Here is a 17,927-nt window from a genome sequence, read left to right as displayed (position 1 = left end):
CCGAGTACCTTAGCCACTAGACCACCGCGGCGGGGCTGATATTTTCAGATCTTCAATGAGTGCCGAAATTCCAGCTGTGCTGATGACTATGGTATCCATGTATCTGTAATCAACTTCTGCTAATGGAATGTTGGAATGGTCTTCCTTAGTAAAAACACTCGTGAAATAATTATTGAGCAGGGCGGCCCAATCATTAGAGTCGACATTTATCCCATCATCATTCACCAATGAAATGTCATGAATGGCGTTAATAGTGGAGATGCATTTCCAGAACTTTCTAGGGCTGTTTTTAATGAGTGATTGAAGGTCACAGGACATAAATTTTCGTTTGGCCTTTCGAAGTGCGCGACAGTAGAACTTTCCGCAGCTTAGTGTTTAGCGCGAGACTGTGGTGTTCCCCTGAGCTTTGCCGCCTTGAAGAGCCGCTTTTTTCTTATTTCTCATTGTGTGAAGTGATCTGTAGAACCATGGCTTAGATAAAGTTACTCTAAGCAAGATATGTAGTATGTGCGCATGAACTGACTCGGTTAGCTTACGTTGAAAAAGAGACCAATTTTCCGTGACTGAGCGAGAGGAGAACGACAAAAGGAAATTTTCAAAAAACCTTTAAAGGCCTTGGTTAATGGCTTCAAAGTTAGCTTTATTGTAGTTGAATATATGTTTTTGTACTACGTTACATAAGTATATAGGTGTCTAGAATGCAGTGCACAGAAGCAAGTGGTCACTAAATCCAGAGTTATAAGATAATATTTTCAGGTTATCAGGAGCAGATGTAAATATGAGATCTAATATGTTCTCTTCTCGTGTGGCTTGATTAACCAGCTACGTGAGCGAGAAATCGAGGGTCAGGTTAATGAATTCGCGAGTGCTACTTGAGCATGACGTCAGGTCAATCCAGTCAGCGTCAGGGAAATTGAAGTCACCGAAAAGTTTATAACAGCATTTGGGAACTTTTGTCAAATGGAGGCAAGGTTGGTATGAAGATTAGAGACAAAGGAATCGCAAAAGTCTAGTGGCCTGTAGCATACCCTGAAGAGTGACTTAGAAGAAGGGGAGGCAATACAGATCCACAGAGTTTCCAATGGACTGCTTACATCAACAAGAAAACTAGAAATGTGCTTTTTGACCGCGATGAGTACACCCCCACCTCTGCTTACATTGCAGTCTTTCCGGTATATAACATACTTGTCAGTGTCATTTAGCACTTCTGAGTTAGCAATGCCACTATGAAGGCAGATTTCAGTTAGCAGTAAAATGTCGCAGTCACTGTTATCTACATAGGAGCATAATTCGATGCGCTTTGGAATCAAGCTTCTAATGTTTGTAAACGATACATATAACTTCGTTTCTGCTATGGCACGTGACACGATTGGTTGGTTGGGTGATCGTGAATTCGAGATTCGTGATAGCTATTGCGTTAATGCTCTTACTGTATCCGATGCTGCATCGTACACGTACACTGAATTGTCGATTCGCATTTTGTCGACGGTAAGCTTACAAGTGGCATTTTTTGATTTAGCGAATTCCAGCAGCTTTCTTCTTACGACACGTGTTTGAAGTGAAAAGTCTTCCCGTATGGCAAATGTGCTGCCATTTAGCTTAGAACCTTTTTCTATCACACGCTGTTTATCCTTATAAAACACAAACTTGGCAATGATAGGCCTGCATTTGCTGTCTTCATATCGGCCAAGCCGATGAGCACGGTCTATTTAGGATGATTGCAACGGGATCTCAAGATACTTCGAGCACAATTCAATAATATGGCCTTCAGACGAAGACCATGTTTCTGAAGGGTTATCAGGAATTCCAAATAGCATATTTGAGCGACGAAGCCTGTTCTCGGCATCGTCACAACAATTCTTGATCGATTTCAGCTTGTCGGATAAGTTGTACGTGGAACCACCTGATTCGAGCGATCCAGCAACTGGATGATTAGCTTTTTGGGCAGCAGCGTCGATTTCTATGGCACGAATTCTAGTCGAAAGCTGATTGATTTCCACATCAACGGAAGCCTGCCAATGCTTAAGGGCCTGTAAGTCCTTCATAATATTGTCTTGACCAGTTTCTATTTGTTGAACTGTCTCTAAAACTTAAGTTCTCGCACAACTTCAAGAAAGTCGCGGCCAGGCACGGCGTACTGATGGTGTTTTCCGCACCAAAAAAATTTGAAGACTTTGCCAACGTGTGCGCGGTAGCAAAAAGTGTGGCTGGGAGAAGAAGCATGAGAGGGCCTTTCTTTGTTAAGTGTTTCACGGGGTTCGTGTACTCCATATCCTTATCCTGCTAAAAGTGAACATTGGCCAAACCAAATGATGAATTTAATGACCGGTTAAGGAAACGTGCCCAAAAATTAACAAAACCTGGTGACAAGTATGCGCACATGGTTGCGCATGTCATCTCGTGTGATTGTGAGGCATGATCCGAGACGAAGATTCTAGGCAAAAGCGCAAGTAAAACTGCACATGAAGTGTTAGAGGCCTTTTTCATTCAAAAAAATAATCACTGTGTAAGCGCCCCTTTGCTATCATTGTTACCAAGAGAATTCCAGTTTATAGGTTCTAAGCTCTGAAATTGATTAGCTGTACGTATTGTAAGATGGCGTCCAGGACCCTCAAGGCTCTTTTTTATTGTCACGAGTATATGCCCCACAACCCTAACTGCACTGGTGATGAGTATGTACAGATGAGAAGATGGGACGCATAAATAATGCTCACACTTATTTTCCCCACGCGATTGAGCGCCGGCCCGGCCGAGATTTAGGTGGGAAAGGTATGGCGAACAAAGGGTTTCAGACGTGAAACCTGGACTGTCTCAGAAGCACGATAAAGACGGTCCGAGAAACCCACGACGGGAGTAACAATGTAATTGACAAATGTTTGTTCAAAAACAACGTAAAGTTTGAGAAAGCATGACAAATTTTTCACACAATTCGGGTGTACGAACAGGCGTCCAAAGTAATACTTCATCTCCAGGGAGGAAGGTGACGTCTCGATGAAAACTGTCAGGGCATTGCTTGCGGTCTTGTTGACTGGCCTCCATGTTCAGTTAAGCACGCTGTCGTGTGTCAGCGAGCCTGGAGACGAAATGTTCTGGTGTAGTTGTGGGCATTTTTGTCATTAAATTGAAGAAAGAGGCATTGATGGTGAATGCCGATGCACGATCGTAGACGAGGAAGAAAAGTGAATATCTGGTGGTTCGTTGAACAGCGGTGTCGTGTGCAAACACGACACCGCTGACAAACGAATGGCAAGATTTTGTCGCAGTTATCATGGTTGGGTTCAATGTACATGGATATCATGTCAATTAGAGTCTGGTGGAATCGCTCTGTCAGGCCATTTTCTGCGGGTGGTAAGCGGATGTAGTCTTATGAACTGTGCCACAAGTTTTAAGAATTTTGTAAAGCATTGTGGACAGGAAGGTCTTGCCTCGATCACTCAACAACACAAGAGGTGCACCATGACACATCACAATGGCTTCTAAAAAGAAGGTGGCAACGTGTGAGGCAGAGCTAGTGCATAGAGGAGCGGTCTCCACGTATCGTGTGAGGTGGTCGACGGCTGTGACGATCCAGCGGTGGCCCGCTGGCATTATGGGAAGTGGTTCGAGGAGGTCTATTCGAACAACAACAAAAGGTGTATCGGGACATGGAATGGATTGTAATACGTCAGGAGGAGCTGAAGTTGGTCATTTCCGGCATAGACAAAGTGCACAAGAAGTGACATAATTAGCCACAAAGGTAGAAAGACCAGCTCCTAACCCTGTTGTAGGTCTTCTGAAATCCTAAGTGTCCAGCTGATGGGTCATCGTGCAATTCTTCGAGAACTTGTTTTCGCAGCGAATGGGCAAGTATTGGCGTTCACCAATGCCCATCCGCATTTTAAGTATAGCGCTGAAGGACATTGTTCTCTAGCTTGAACTGCCGTAGCTGATGACCTAGTCTGGCATTAGGTGGAAGGCGAGCCATTCAAGTATCCAATGATGCGGTTATAGTAGGGGTCGTCATGTTGGCACGTGGCAAACTGAGCGCTGCTGTTTAAAGATAGCAACCCAGCAACCGCCAGGGGTGATAACGTGAGTGAAGAGGTAGCCGCTTGATCACCTGAAGGGCATTGAGGTTGCATGATTGGAAATGAAAGTGGCAGAGGGCAGCGAGAGAGAGCGTCGGCATCCTGATGCTGTTTGCCAGACCTGTACAAAACATCAAAAGTGTACTCTTGCAAACGAAGGATCCAGAGACCGAGGCGCCCAGACAAATTCTTCAGTGAAGACAACCAGCAAGAGCATAATGGTCAATAATCACTGTGAAGTGGCGTCCATACAGATAAGGTCGCAATTTATGGATGGCCCAAACGACAGCGAGACATTTCTATTCTGTTATCGAGTAATTCTGCTCCCCAGGTGTTAGTGCGCGACTGGCATACGCAACTACTCGCTCACGTAAAGTGTCATCGCGCTGGAGGAGGACAGCACCGATTCCGTGGCCGCTAGCATCTGTGTGCAAGAAAGTGGGTGCACTCTCATCGAATTGACGAAGGACGGGGTCTGATGTAAAAGCACGTTTAAGGACTTGGAAAGCAAACTCGCACTCGTCAGTCCAAGTGAAGGCCGTTCCCGACGTCAGAAGTTCATGTAACGGCCCCACAATGGCAGCAAAGTGACTGATGAAGTGGCGGAAGTAAAACGCCAGGCCCAAGAAACTTTGTCACTGTTTTTTATAGCTCGGACGAGGAAAACTAATTACGGCAGCAAGCTTGTCGTGGTCAGGTCGAACGCCATCTTTGCTTACAAGGTGACCCAATACATTGATGCTTGTGCTGGCAAAGTGGCACTTCTTTGTATTGAGCTGAAGGCCAGCGTTCGAAATGCATGTTAGAACTTCGTCCAAATGCTTAAGGTGCTGCAGAAATGTGAAAGATTAAATTACGATGTCGTCTAAATAACAGAAGCAGGTTTTCCACTTGAGACCATTGATTGATTGATTTGTGGGGTTTAACGTCCCAAAACCACCATTTGATTATGAGAGACGCCGTAGTGGAGGGCTCCGGAAATTTTGACCACCTGGGGTTCTTTAACGTGCACCCAAATCTGAGTACACGGGCCTACAACATTTCCGCCTCCATCGGAAATGCAGCCGCCGCAGCCGGGAATCGAACCCGCGACCTGCGGGTCAGCAGCCGAGTACCTTAGCCACTAGACCACCGCGGCGGGGCTCCACTTGAGACCACGTAAGACAGTATCTATCATGCGCTCGAATGTTGCCGGAGCGTTGCATAAGCCGAAAGGCATGACGTTAAACTGGTAAAGCCCATCTGGAGTTGCAAATGCTGTTTTCTCCATGTCTGCTTCGCGCATAGGTATTTGCTAATACCCGAATCGAAGGCCAAGCGTGGAAAAATACTCTGCGCCTTGTAGAGAGGCATCATCTATACGTGGCAAAAGATATACATCTTTTTTCGTGATCTTAATGAGCACTCTGTAATCAACACAAAAGCAGACAGAACCATTCTTATTCCGGACCAACACCACACGAGACGACCAAGAGCTGGATGAAGGTCGAATAATATCCCGTTTGAGCATGTAGGCGACATTTTCCTCAATGATTTGCCGTTTCGCTAAAGACACACGGTATAGGTGATGGCGTACAATGGAGCTGTCTTCGGTTTCGATTTTGTGCTCTGCAACGGAGGTGCGGCCCAGAACCTTAAAACGTATGTCAAACAAAAGGCTGTGCTTTTGGAGAAGGTCTAAGCGGTCTCTCTTTTGCTCGGCAGTGAGGTGAGGACTTATGGTAGCATATAAAGCAAGAGTGGTAGCCTTCGTATCAGTTGAAACAGACAAACACAATGATTCTGCGTGAAGGGGAACCCGCAAAAAAGGCTCACTGTCAGCGAAGCAGCTCACAGCAGTGCCCTGGGGCAGCATCATTGGCGAAGAAGTTGGGTTCAAGGTGGTGACCAGTGTTTTATCACCGTTAAACCACACAAGGCCGGGTGCGATGGTAAGCCCCACAGGTTCGAAGCGAACTGATGGAGCTATGAACACGTCACCAGTAACTATAGCATCCGAAGCGATCGTGAGAATTAGTTCATCTCCTGGCGAAATGAAACAATCAGTGGCAGCAACGAAAAATGGAAGCTGTATGGATCGACGTCGAATGAACTCTCAGTAGCTGACATATGAATTACTTGCTGATGACAGGATATGAAAGCTGATGCCGAAGAAAGGACCTCCCATCCTAAAATGACTGTGTGAACGCACAAAGGAAGTACAAGAAACTGAACGTGGTGAAGGATGCCATCTATGAATACGCGGACTGTACATGTAACACTTGAAGGCTAAATAGGGACTTCATCTGCGCAACGAAGAGAAGGGCCATCGTATAGCATCCAGCTTTTTTCAAACGGGCACAAAAGTCTGCATGAATTACGGAAAATGATGCGTTTGTGTCTACCAGTGCCTCAGTCTGTATACCTTCAACATACACCAATAAAGCACTTATTGGGCGGTTTGGAGGAGTTTGACGCAGTTCGAAGGGTGCAGCTTTCTTTCCCAAAGCTGCACTATTTAGTTTTCCAGTTGATAGTCTGCATCGGTGAAGGTGAGTGACGATACGAGAAACAGGACCTACAAACTGAGTCGAAGTTCTGTGGAGACGGCGACCCACGTGCACTGTTTTGATACAGTCGACAATAGGGGGGTCCAGTGGTGTAGAAATCGTCCCATTCCAAGTCCTCGTAGCTTCGCCTTTCGTCTTACTGATGGCGTCGGCAGAACCTTGAAATACGATCACGGATGCCGCAATAATAGCAAGTCGGTCGCATAGTGCGCCAGGCTGCATTGGGCTTTGCTGGGGTGCAGGTGTCATAGCTGCAACCTGAGCATAAGTAGGCATAGACAAAGGATGTGAGCTCAAAACGGATGTGTCAGTTATCGAGGCCAGGCTTTGGTGGGGCGCAGGTGTCATTGCAGCAACATGAGCATAACTTGGCATGGGCCCGGGATGTGAGCTCGGAAGTGGTGTGCCAGTTATCAAGGCCAGTTCCTCCCTCACGACGTCGTGTAGACTAGTAAAAGGTGGCGTCGTTTGAATATCAAGGTGGCGACGTGAAGCCTGTGCATGAAGTTCCTCGCAGATGATAAAGCGGATCAATGCTCAGCTCTGTTATGTCGTGGCTTGAGCTCAGATCAGACATATCAGGTTGCACCCAAGTGGTCTGAAGCTCCCCAAGACGCTGACAGGTAGCGACAACATCGGCTACGGTCTGGGGGTTCTGCAACACAAGTGCATTAAAAGCGACTGTCGCAATTCCTTTGAGCAGGTGGCGCACACGGTCGTTTTCTGCCACATAGTTGTCGATGCAGCGGCAGAGGGCAAGAACATCTTCAATTTAGGAAATGTAATAAAACTCCCCGGGGCATTGAACATGTGCACTAAGCCTCTTCTTGGCGATATCCGAGCGCGTTGACGCGTTGAAGAAAATCTGGCGGAGCTGATGTGTAAAGGCGGGCCATATCAGAAAATCTGTAGCGTGGTTAAAAAACCATGTCTTCGCGACGCCGCTCCAGTAGAGAGCAACGTGGGCGAGTTTCGCAGGCTCATCCTAGTTGTTGATGGCAATCACGCAGTCATACTCCTCGAGCCGGTCTTCAACGTCCTCACCTAAAAGTCCTGCGAAAAGTGGAGGTCCTTTTAAGGGCTGGTGACCAGGTGAGAAGGGTTTCTTGGCAGTGGCGAAGCTGCCGCACCGCGCCGGTCGGCTTGCGACATTACCGAACCCAGGTCACTTAAGCGGCGGCCTGAACGGAGCTCCAAGAATGTGTTCTAGAAGATGCTGGGGGTGTCTGACAGCGGGAGAGGATGCAGGGACTGAAAAGCACTCTTCACCACTTGTAAGACGGCACCCAGGACCCTCAAGACTCTTCCTTATTGTCTCGAGACTCTTTTTCATTGTCTCAAGACTTGTTTATTACCCCACAACCCAAACTGGAGTGGTGATGATGAGTATGTACAGATGAGAAGATGGGATGCATAAATAACACTCGCACTATCGATAGCCTATCCTGTTGGCTTTCTATGGTGTCAGTGCACAAGTGTGTCCTATGTATATATTCAAGCCTTCAAGCTATGAATAAATCAGTTGGAAGTGAGTGCTGCGTGTGGTTGAGACCTGGGTGTGTGTCTGTGATTTTGTCGTGTGTTCGCGCTCGAATTAACTTTAGAAATGCTTCTCTCATGCCCCCACCGATCTACCGTCGCCCGACGACCTGAATGAGAACGGCTTATTGGGAAAGATGATTGCCAACGACTTCGCCCAGCAACAATACCTCGAGGGTAATAGCGCGGCTGCTCGGAATGTATTCAAGAAAGGACTGGAGTCGTTCTTCTTATGAAACGGAGTTTTCTTAAAGGAGAACTTCTTGCCCCTTTCTAGCTGACCTCCTTCTCAGTGGTTCTTTCAGCAGTGCGAGAAGAAGTGCTTGAGGCCTTACACGACAACTCAACCGCTAGACACCTCGGCGTTTCTCGTACGCTCGCAAGAATACAGGAAAAGTACTACTGGCCACGACTTGCCACTGACGTCCCCTGTTACGTCAGGATCTGCCGCGACTTTCAGCGATGAAAGACACCGCAGACTAGGCCAGCCGGACTACTCCAGCCCATTGAACCACCTCGCCGGCTGTTCCAGCAAATCGGCATAGACATACTGGGGCGTTACCGATGTTGATTTCTGAGAACAAATGAGCCATCGTGGCTATTGACTACCTCATTCCCTACGCCGAAACAAAAGCCCTGCCCAAAGGCAGTGCCTCTGAGGTAGCAAAGATCTTTGCCGAGAACATCGTCCTGCATCACGAAATTTCACAGGTCATCATTACTGACAGAAGCACGGCTTCTACGGCAGACCTAACTCAGATGACCTTGAGGTACAGCCAGACAAATCATCGCTGGACTACCGCCTACCATCCACAGACCAATGGCCTCACCAAGCGTCTTAACAAGACCATCGTCGATATGCTGGTCACGTAAGTCGACGTTGAACACAAAATGTGAGATGCAATACTTTCGTACATGACTTTCGCGCACTACACTGCCGTGCACGAAACGACGCAAATGACGCCCTACAACTTCGTGTATGGAAGGAGCCCGGCCCCGACGCCATGTTACCCAACGTCAGCATTGAAGAAAACATCGATGTGACTGTCTAAATTCAGCGCGCTAAAGAAGCTCGACAATTCGCCCCCTTCTGCATCAAAAACCAACAGACAAGCGATACCAAACTTTTCATTTTACTTTTGCTTATTTGGCGTTTTCTTTCTCTCTCTCTTTTTTTTTTCAGAAGACTGCCTGGCCTAGTGAAGCAAGGCCAAGCACTGATATTGACAGTGGCTGCCCATGGGCTACAGAAGATATAAAGAAGATATTGTCACAGGGTCGTGACGTGGCCGAAAACAGGAGACTTCGGGTTGGGATTTAACTGTTTATTTGGGCGAACCTGTGCCCGGTAAACGGAAAGTCCAATTACAGCAGCAGTCTTGCACAGATAGCAGTCTCGGACTGATAGCGGCGAACGGAGCGTCGGCCTTCGATCAACAACTGCCAAGCGGCGAAGCGCGTCGGCATTTATACTCTTGCCATCGAATGTTCTAGAGTTATCGCTGGCGGTGGCGTAGGTTCCAGAACAATCTGTACCGTTCGCACAGTGGGCGTGATCTTATCGAAATGATCTACTACAGTCCGCAACCTTCTCGAAAACTGCAGGCGCGGTTTGCGCTGAGAATCGTGTGGTGTTTTGGGACGATATCAAAAACTTGGGAAATGGAACGTGGCAATATATAGACAAGGCAAATGACTAATATTGAAGACAATAAATATTTTGCTAAAACAAGACCTTCTTCTTGCATCGGGACAGGCACCTTTTCATTGAAATCATCATGCTTTTGGATTTAGAGCGCACTTAATTTCTTGCCAGAACGACTGTCAGTTCCTGCAGGAAAACTTCACGTCCCTGGCTGGAACGACTTCTATTTCCAGTGAGAACCACTTTCATTTCTGGCTGGAAGGATTTCTATTTCCAGCTAGAACAGCTTCTATTTCCAGCCAGAATGCTTTTCATTTTGGCCAGAAAAAATCTGGCTGGGAACATTTTTCTGTCTCATAATCCGGGCGGGACTGGAAATGATTTCCAGCTGGAGAGCTGGCATCTGCTCGATGCGCTGATCGTGGAGACACGAACGCATGCGAAACACAGGCAAATTAGCCCCTCATCTCGTTGAAATTTATGGCAAAAGAATGAAAAAGACGCGCACATTCACTTTTTGTGTCTTATTCCTTATTTCAAGTTTTATTCATGCATTGAAGCAACAAATCATGCAAAATACACATGACATGTGAAAAAATTTTGGCCATGTCTTGTACTACTAGTGGCCGCGTCAGAGCACAGTCGTCTACGAAGAGGCCTGACGTCACAGTGCTGCCGTCTACATAGAGCCATTTCTACGTCTATGTCATGCGCTCATTCTGTGGGCGCATGCCCCTGAAAAGAAGGAAAAGCAGCGTTCATCTTAAAATTTGACCCTCTCCGCAGCGCATGGCATTGCAAGTTTCGGCAGATGTGATTGTGCATGATGTATGCATTACGCTCGTCAGCTCAAAGTTGTCAAACGTGGCGAGTGGCCTTTTAAACTATGTTTTTATTTTGAAGTGTCGTTATTTTGTGATATATAAGAGTAATTTAACATTGTATCGTCAACTGCACTGGCTATCACACCAAAATAAAATGCACAGATACATTAAAAAATGTTTTTTTTACAGCGAAAGCTGTTATGAGATCACAACTCGGGCTTCGCGCAGCGCCGTAGTTGTCCGCCGCCGTAGTTGTTTGCCGCCGCTTGGGACTTGTTGGCAAACTTGCTTCAGGCAGGCTTGATGTCGCAAAAGCAATCGCATTAGGACAACTTATAAAGTGCTTTAAAACAGTGAAAAAACAAGCAGTCGTCGCACAATGTGAATAGCATAATGAGCGGGTCATCCAATGCTCCAACCCAATACAAAAGCTTGTGTTTGTTCACGTATTAACTGTGGCGCATACCCACTCCAGGCATGATTCCTCATCGTCGTCAGCCACTGCACGAACAATTGGCACAAAATTCCTCGCAATAGTTTAGCGCACACCACGTTTCTCAGAAGAACAACAAAAAATAGCATAGCGAATGCCAGCCTACAACCCTAAAATTTTTATCAATAACGCCGTAGTGGGCACCAAGTAAGTGTGCTTGCAGCAGTTAGCCAATGAGTGCTTACAAAAGGCTCTGAAAGGTCGCTCTTCTAGCTTTCACTGTGACTGTGCTGCACGCTCTGCAAAGGCCTAGCATTTTTTTTTAATGAAGGTGGGGTGTGGGCTCATTACGCGAGTAATTAGGGTATATAACCACATACTGTTTATGTTGCAATTTCTTATCAGCACCATGTGTTTTTGATGCTTTTATTTGTGTTTTGGCTTTTGTAGGCTTTATTGTGGTCACTGCTGTCAGTGCACATGTGTGTGTGTTCTCAAACATAACCGAGGTCATCAGTTGAACTACAGCAGTTGAGTCTTTTTGTATTCTCCTTGAAAAATCATAGATCCCTAACTGGCCAATCTTGAGACTGGAACCTCAAGGATAGACTGACAGACAAGGCTGTCAAATTTTGTAAGAGAAGTGAAGGCACACTAATGCAAGTGCTTCCAGGTGTATAAATATGGTAGGTGTGCGCGAATGGTGAATTTCAGGTTCAAAGCGAATTCGAAAAAAAATAGCAATTTTAGTCGAATAACTTCGTATCCAATTCGAATCGTATGTATGACATATAGAAAAAAGGAATATTTATCATGACCAAACTAACCTGCACAATGTTTTTCTTTTTAATTGAAATAGGGTGTCTATGCAAAAGCCTTTTTTTTTCATTAAAAAGAAGTTGAACCAATTGTGAGTAGTAGCAGGATTGGAGTTTCGGTAGAATGCGAGTGATAACCCATATGAAACATAACATTTGAAAAATTATAATACAGTGAACTGCCTTCAACACAAACTCTGTCACGACGAATTCTTGCTTTAAGATGATCAACACATGAGTGTTTTGTTTCCCATAGACTCAATACAAAAAAAAATCTGCTTAAGACGAACCGCATAACACAACTTTTCTGTTGAGATGGACTCTCACAGCAACCAACAAAAAAAAAAAAGATTCTGCTCAACAAACATTATAGTTTTGATGGCGAACTGAGAAAGCAAAATAAGAAAAAGAGAGAGAGGGCTTCTGGCACGAAAACCCAAAGCATATTGAAAGCTAATTGTAGCATGGATAAAGAAAGCAAGATAAGTAGAAAAGAAAGGTTAGCGCATAAATGTGGTATCTCCCTCACCCCTAGCCTGTAGGTGAAGAAAGAGTCGTGCTACAGTTTTATTGTTAAAATTTAGTATTGCTAAAATATAGTAGCAATTTAGTCATGAGCATATTTATTATTAAATTGTGAAATAAAGTATTCACTAGATTAGTCTAAATAGTCTAATTGAAAGCACAGTTTTTATCGAGCTGAGCCAAATAAATGCTTTTTCTTGTTCCTTTCCTCCCCAATGTAAGCATACTTCATTCAGTGGTTTCAAGCAACATATTTAATTGTACTTGGCATTTCAGCACTTGGTTTAGTGGATACTTCTGATAAAACGAACTCCTGATAAGATAAACAAATAAACGAGGTTCCTTGAAGTTCGTCTTAAAGGGAGTCTACTGTACTATAGAGCATATCAGTCATCATAACAAGCTTTCAAGCTTACTAAAATAATGAATTCATTTGTGGCTAATATGTTCATTTAAAGGGGCCCTGCAACACTTTTTCAAGTATCCATGAAATGGATTCGCTAAAAAAGCTTATTGCTTCACGAATTCACCACTTCTCAATTTTTAGAATCCATCCAGTACGAGCGGAGTTGCTAAGCTTTCTCGCACGCTGCGATTGCATTTTCTCTTTTTGACCCGACGATAGAGCTGGAAGCTAAGCAGAGAGAGATGGCACGAAGAAAGAAAATACGTCGCGCGCCTTGCGACCTTGAGCATTTCTTTTGCCCCCCTTTTTTTTTTCTTCGAATACGTGGCTTTTTAGTGCGATCGCGCATGTACGCGCGGACAAGTGGCGGCCTCCTACCGAGGCCCCAGTAACGAACAGGTGCACCATGCTCAAATCAGCCTATGGCTTTGACAAGTGATTTTTGAGCTTGCAGTGCCATTTGCCGAGAAAAAAAAACTTTTTAGCCGAGCTTGAGAATTTATTGTGAATTGTAGGCCACAGCTACAATTTATTATTTGGTTCACATGTTCTCGGTAGCTTTGACTACCGATCGGCAGCGTTTCGTGATCAGGCTCAATAAGTGTTGCGGCGCCCCTTAAAATTTGAAAAGGAATTTCGCGACAGGACGAATTTCCCTGAATAGGTGTTTTCACGGCTTAGCGCCCAGCACTGCAGTGAAACCACCTTTACAAACAATTACATGCGGATTAATATACACCTCTTCGTTCATTGAGAATACTTCCTGAAATTTTCAATAATTTAAATTCGAATCAAAGCTAATTTGAATACTCTACTATTCGTTCGAACATTCGAAGCATTCTAATATTTGCACGAGCCTAAAGTATGGTTATTTTCACTTATCTCACATGCCTTTTTGTCTCAGTATATGTGCTCATGAAGTGACGAAAAGATAGTTGGGTTATTGAAGACCTAACTCTTTATTTGGGTACACTCGTGCCAAAAATGAAAAGTCAGAATACAAGCAATACACAAGCACTAATAGCAGAGAAGAAAGCGCCAGCCATCACCATTCTGCCAAGTGGTCAAGCGCGTCGGCCTTTACACATGTGCTATCGATGCTATTGATGATTTCAGCATTATCACTGGTTGCCACATAAGCTTTAGAAAACACTAGACTGTTTGCGTCCTTAACGAAATATTAGCCCAATCAATGTTAAGCGTTGTGATTAACAAAGACGATGCAAATGATGCAAGAATTTGAAGGCAATGTTTACGCAGATGCCCGTGACTCTGATACTAATGACAACTCTGCTAGCCAGCCTCTGCTTCGCTCAACCCATGAGCCTTAGTGTGCACAGCAGCAGTTCGATTTTTGTCTTCAACTGGATGATTATCATAGAAACAAATCTGGTCTGTGTGTATCAGAAAATGTTTTTAAAGAGTAAAGCTTGTTAACTTTTTTTTTTAATTGAGCATGTTTCACACAAAATCATCCCTGAAAGATACATTTCATCTTTGCCTTTAGTGACCAATTAAAGGAACAGAGCCATATCAATGAGTGACAGAAAGCTGTAACTGACCTTGTCCAGGGCAATGCGCAGGTCAGCCAGGGCGGATGACACCTGCTTAGTAGAACTGCTGAGCTGCAACGCGCAGGCTGGCTCCACAATGGTAGGCACGCAGACTTTGGATGCGGACACCATTTGGCTGGCCGGCTGTCAGGAGGCACAAAACAGGTACATGAAGCCAGCAGATGCGCTCACTCACCAAAGATCCCATGGTAAAACATTGGCTAGATGTCTGCACACTTACGCGTTTTAAGATGCTCAAGGCCTGCATTTTGAGACACCAGCATTGGAATTATTAGCATTCATTTTGACGAAAAGATCCGTAAGCAGAACGCGTGTGAGCTTGATCAGCCATTTAGACAAGCGTTCTTCTAAGTGCTTTAAAAAAAATGGTTGTCAAAACGTCCGCTCGAGCACTTTGTCGCAGTCTTCCCCTTGGTGCCATTCTTGAGCACTTGCAACTGATAAGGCCTCACTTTCTAACAGCATGGTTTTTGTTGCTCAGAGCAGTTATGTACAGAGGAATTGCTGCATTTGTGATGTTGATGTTCTCAAGTTTGAACCCACTGACACTACACAACAAAACCACAAAGAAAGGGCAGGTGTTATTGCTAAAATGAGGCTCATGAGAACCAACCGGGATGAGTTCTTGACACGAGGTGAGTAGCTTGTGGTGAGCCATAGGACTGTCCGGTTCAGCCACGGTGCCTTTGATGCCCTGCACCACTCGAGGGATGACACCGGCCACATCCTGCACCTCAGTGACCATCAGTGACTGCCCCTCCAAATCCCACAGTAGAGCCACTCACCCGGCAGCTCCTCATGAGCTCTTCCTGAAGCATTATGTTGCTGTTGTAGGGACTGGCGTTCTGAGCGGCTGCAATATTCTGTGTAGCAGCTGAAGATGCATGGCGAGCCGCATTCTGAAATGAAAGTGCGATGTCTTTTCTCTCTACAATCACTGCTCAGGTCAAGTTGACTTCTAAAGAATAATTATCTACAAGACCTTCACTTACAACAAACAAGTATGCAATACCAAGTCTTTTTCAATATAGTGGATGCTCTGCCCACTGCCAAAACACTGTGAAGACATGGTACCAAACTAATGTATTTACTCGCGTAAGGAACGCACTCGCATAGTAAATGCACCCCCAACTTTCGTCGTCAAAACTTGGATTTTTCTTTCTTCCGTAATAAACACACCTCCAACATTCAACCGCTGCAGTCCTGGTAACTGACACATGGTGCCTCCTTGCCCGTTGGATCTCTTCCGTTCTTTATAATTATCCCGACCACCCTTGGCCACTTTGGCTCGCTCCCTCCTCCCTTCGCCCACTGCCATGCGCCATATCTTGATATATATTTTTTTCTATCTGTGCAAGGCACGTCCCCCGCCATTTTTAATTATATAGGTGCCACAGCGGGGTTCACAGATGGTGGAAGTGGAGAGACATCGCAGCTGATAAGCACACATTCAGTGAAGGTCACAAAACTGCCTGGGCCAACTGACAATCACCTCCTGCAAATACGGAACATTAAAGCCCAACTACATGCACACGATTTTCTATAAATGACGACACGATTTGGTGTTGCCAAGGCTGTCACAAAGGGCCATTCAGGCCCACTGTGTCGCAGTATAAACAAGAAAAAATCGCTCATCGCCCAGAAAAAATTGGTGACGATTTCCGCAACAAGGTAGAACCTCTGATTTTTGCATCGGTTGCAATTTGCTCTTCGTGCTTGTTATTCGCGCTTAATTTAAGGAACGCAAGTTATAGACTACCTTTTTTAATGTAACTTCTTATGTGGACAGCGAGGCGGCGGTCATATTTTCTGTTAATATTGTTATCGGCGGTTTGCTTTGATGCTTCGGTAGTCACTTGCTACAATGCTGGTTACTTGCTACAATATCAACGGTGGCGGCAAGGTCTTCGTGCGAGGTTGCTGTGAGGTTGGCAGAGTGCGTCGTAGCACACGCTTTTGGGTGCCCCTTAAGATCACAACAGATACAGCTGTTGCGGTTAAACGATTGTGAGAAAGGATAACTGCAAAACTTTTTTATGGCGTGCGCAGGCGGCGCGAAAACAGCTTGCAAAAGCCATGCCTCCTTTAGGAGGTGCCCATTGCGTCGCTCGCTTTTCCATTGCGGAGGCGGTTCCTTCAGTTTGTGCAGTTCGCCAGAAATATGTGAGGCGGCGCTCGTTGCCTTAGCCACTTCTGGTGGCAGTGGAAATGCGAAGCGTCTGACAGAATCAGGACAGCATGATGCTGCTCAGTAATGCTGTTAGCACCTCCGAGACGGTAACAAGTGTGATAGCAATCTCACAGGCAGCATAACGTGACCTCCATAGCACCTCCGAGACAGTAACAAGTGTGATAGCAATCTCACAGGCAGCATAACGTGACCTCCATTGCAACCATGCACCACACAGCGCCCGTTACCTTTTCGTAGATAAAAAAAAAAAAGAGGGAAAGGATGTGTTCAGCCTGGGAGCCGAGAAACAGGGTGAACTGCTGGCAAGCGAACAACAAAAAGAACTGCATTCTCTCTCCCCAAATCCCATATATACACTCGGTAAACTTTAGCACCTCCTTGTGGTCACATTCTTCAAGGAACACTGGCAGTGCCCTCTACATCTTTCCTTTTCACATTTTATGGGGCAGGTCTGTGCACTTCTTTGGCAGCAGTGGCAGCGTAGTGGTCAAGCAACTCACGCATCTGCATTGTTCATTTGCAGTTTCTACCAACTGCGATTTTCGATGAGCAAGAAACTGTAATGGTTCAGGAGATAGCTTGCACACTTGGCTGCTGTTCGCAGTTGGCCGATTCAGTGCACATGAAGGACAGCCGCTACTGCACACTGCAAGCCATCGGACAGGTGTGGTTCTCCTGTCTACGTGTTGGGACACTGTGTTCTTGGGTGCTGCCGGCATCACCAGACCGCATAAAAGGAGCTGTTTGGTGGGCGTGCACTTTTTTGGCAGCAGTGGCAGCTAGTTGTCAAGCAACTCACGCAACTGCATTGCCTATCTACAGGTTAGTTCTGGCACAAGGGTGCCAGTTTCTGTGCCAATTATTTTGCTGCGTAGTCACTATGACTGCTATCTTCGCCTTGTGTTTGTGTTGTAGTTTGTTTATGTGTGTATATTCATCCTGTTTTGAGTCATGTAGAAGCTGGCCAATGAATTAAGGGATGAGCTGCAGCAAGATCTAAAAACAGCTCGCAAGGCTATAGAGAGGGATTTCCGCGCGCAGATGAAGGCACTGCGAGCGGGATTTCGTGATGATGCTCACAGTATGGAACACATGAATGCTGTCTTTGAAGATACGCTACAGAATTAAGACGCCATGTAGACAGAGAATGCTGAGCTCAAAGAAGAGAATAGCAATCTACACACTGAACCTGATGAAATGAAGAAACGCCTTGCAAACGCTGGGTCTCGCTCGTCTAAAACACTCTGAACAATAATCAATGAACAAAAACGTTGAAATTAAGGGTATCGATGAAACCCCAATGAGGATGTAACTGCTGTTGTTTGCACACTAGGACAGTTTTCGGGAGTGAATGTT

General features: G+C 45.5%; 1 protein-coding gene across 4 annotated transcripts in view; it reads right to left on the bottom strand.

The window, feature by feature from the left end:
- rhea (Talin_middle and talin-RS domain-containing protein rhea) overlaps positions 1-17,927 on the bottom strand; it is a 908,869-nt gene that overhangs the window by 550,150 nt on the left and 340,792 nt on the right. For all 4 annotated transcript variants that reach the window (XM_037423602.2, XM_037423605.2, XM_037423603.2 and 1 more), the window contains exons 25-27: positions 15,166-15,279; positions 14,994-15,107; positions 14,369-14,503 (exon numbers count right to left, since the gene is read on the bottom strand). In XM_037423602.2, coding sequence (XP_037279499.2) covers positions 14,369-14,503; positions 14,994-15,107; positions 15,166-15,279 — 363 coding nt within the window. The remainder of the gene's footprint in view (positions 1-14,368; positions 14,504-14,993; positions 15,108-15,165; positions 15,280-17,927) is intronic.

This window comes from Rhipicephalus microplus, chromosome 4 (assembly GCF_043290135.1).
Source record: "Rhipicephalus microplus isolate Deutch F79 chromosome 4, USDA_Rmic, whole genome shotgun sequence".
NCBI lineage: Eukaryota > Metazoa > Arthropoda > Arachnida > Ixodida > Ixodidae > Rhipicephalus > Rhipicephalus microplus.
This window is presented reverse-complemented; position numbering and strand designations above follow the sequence as displayed.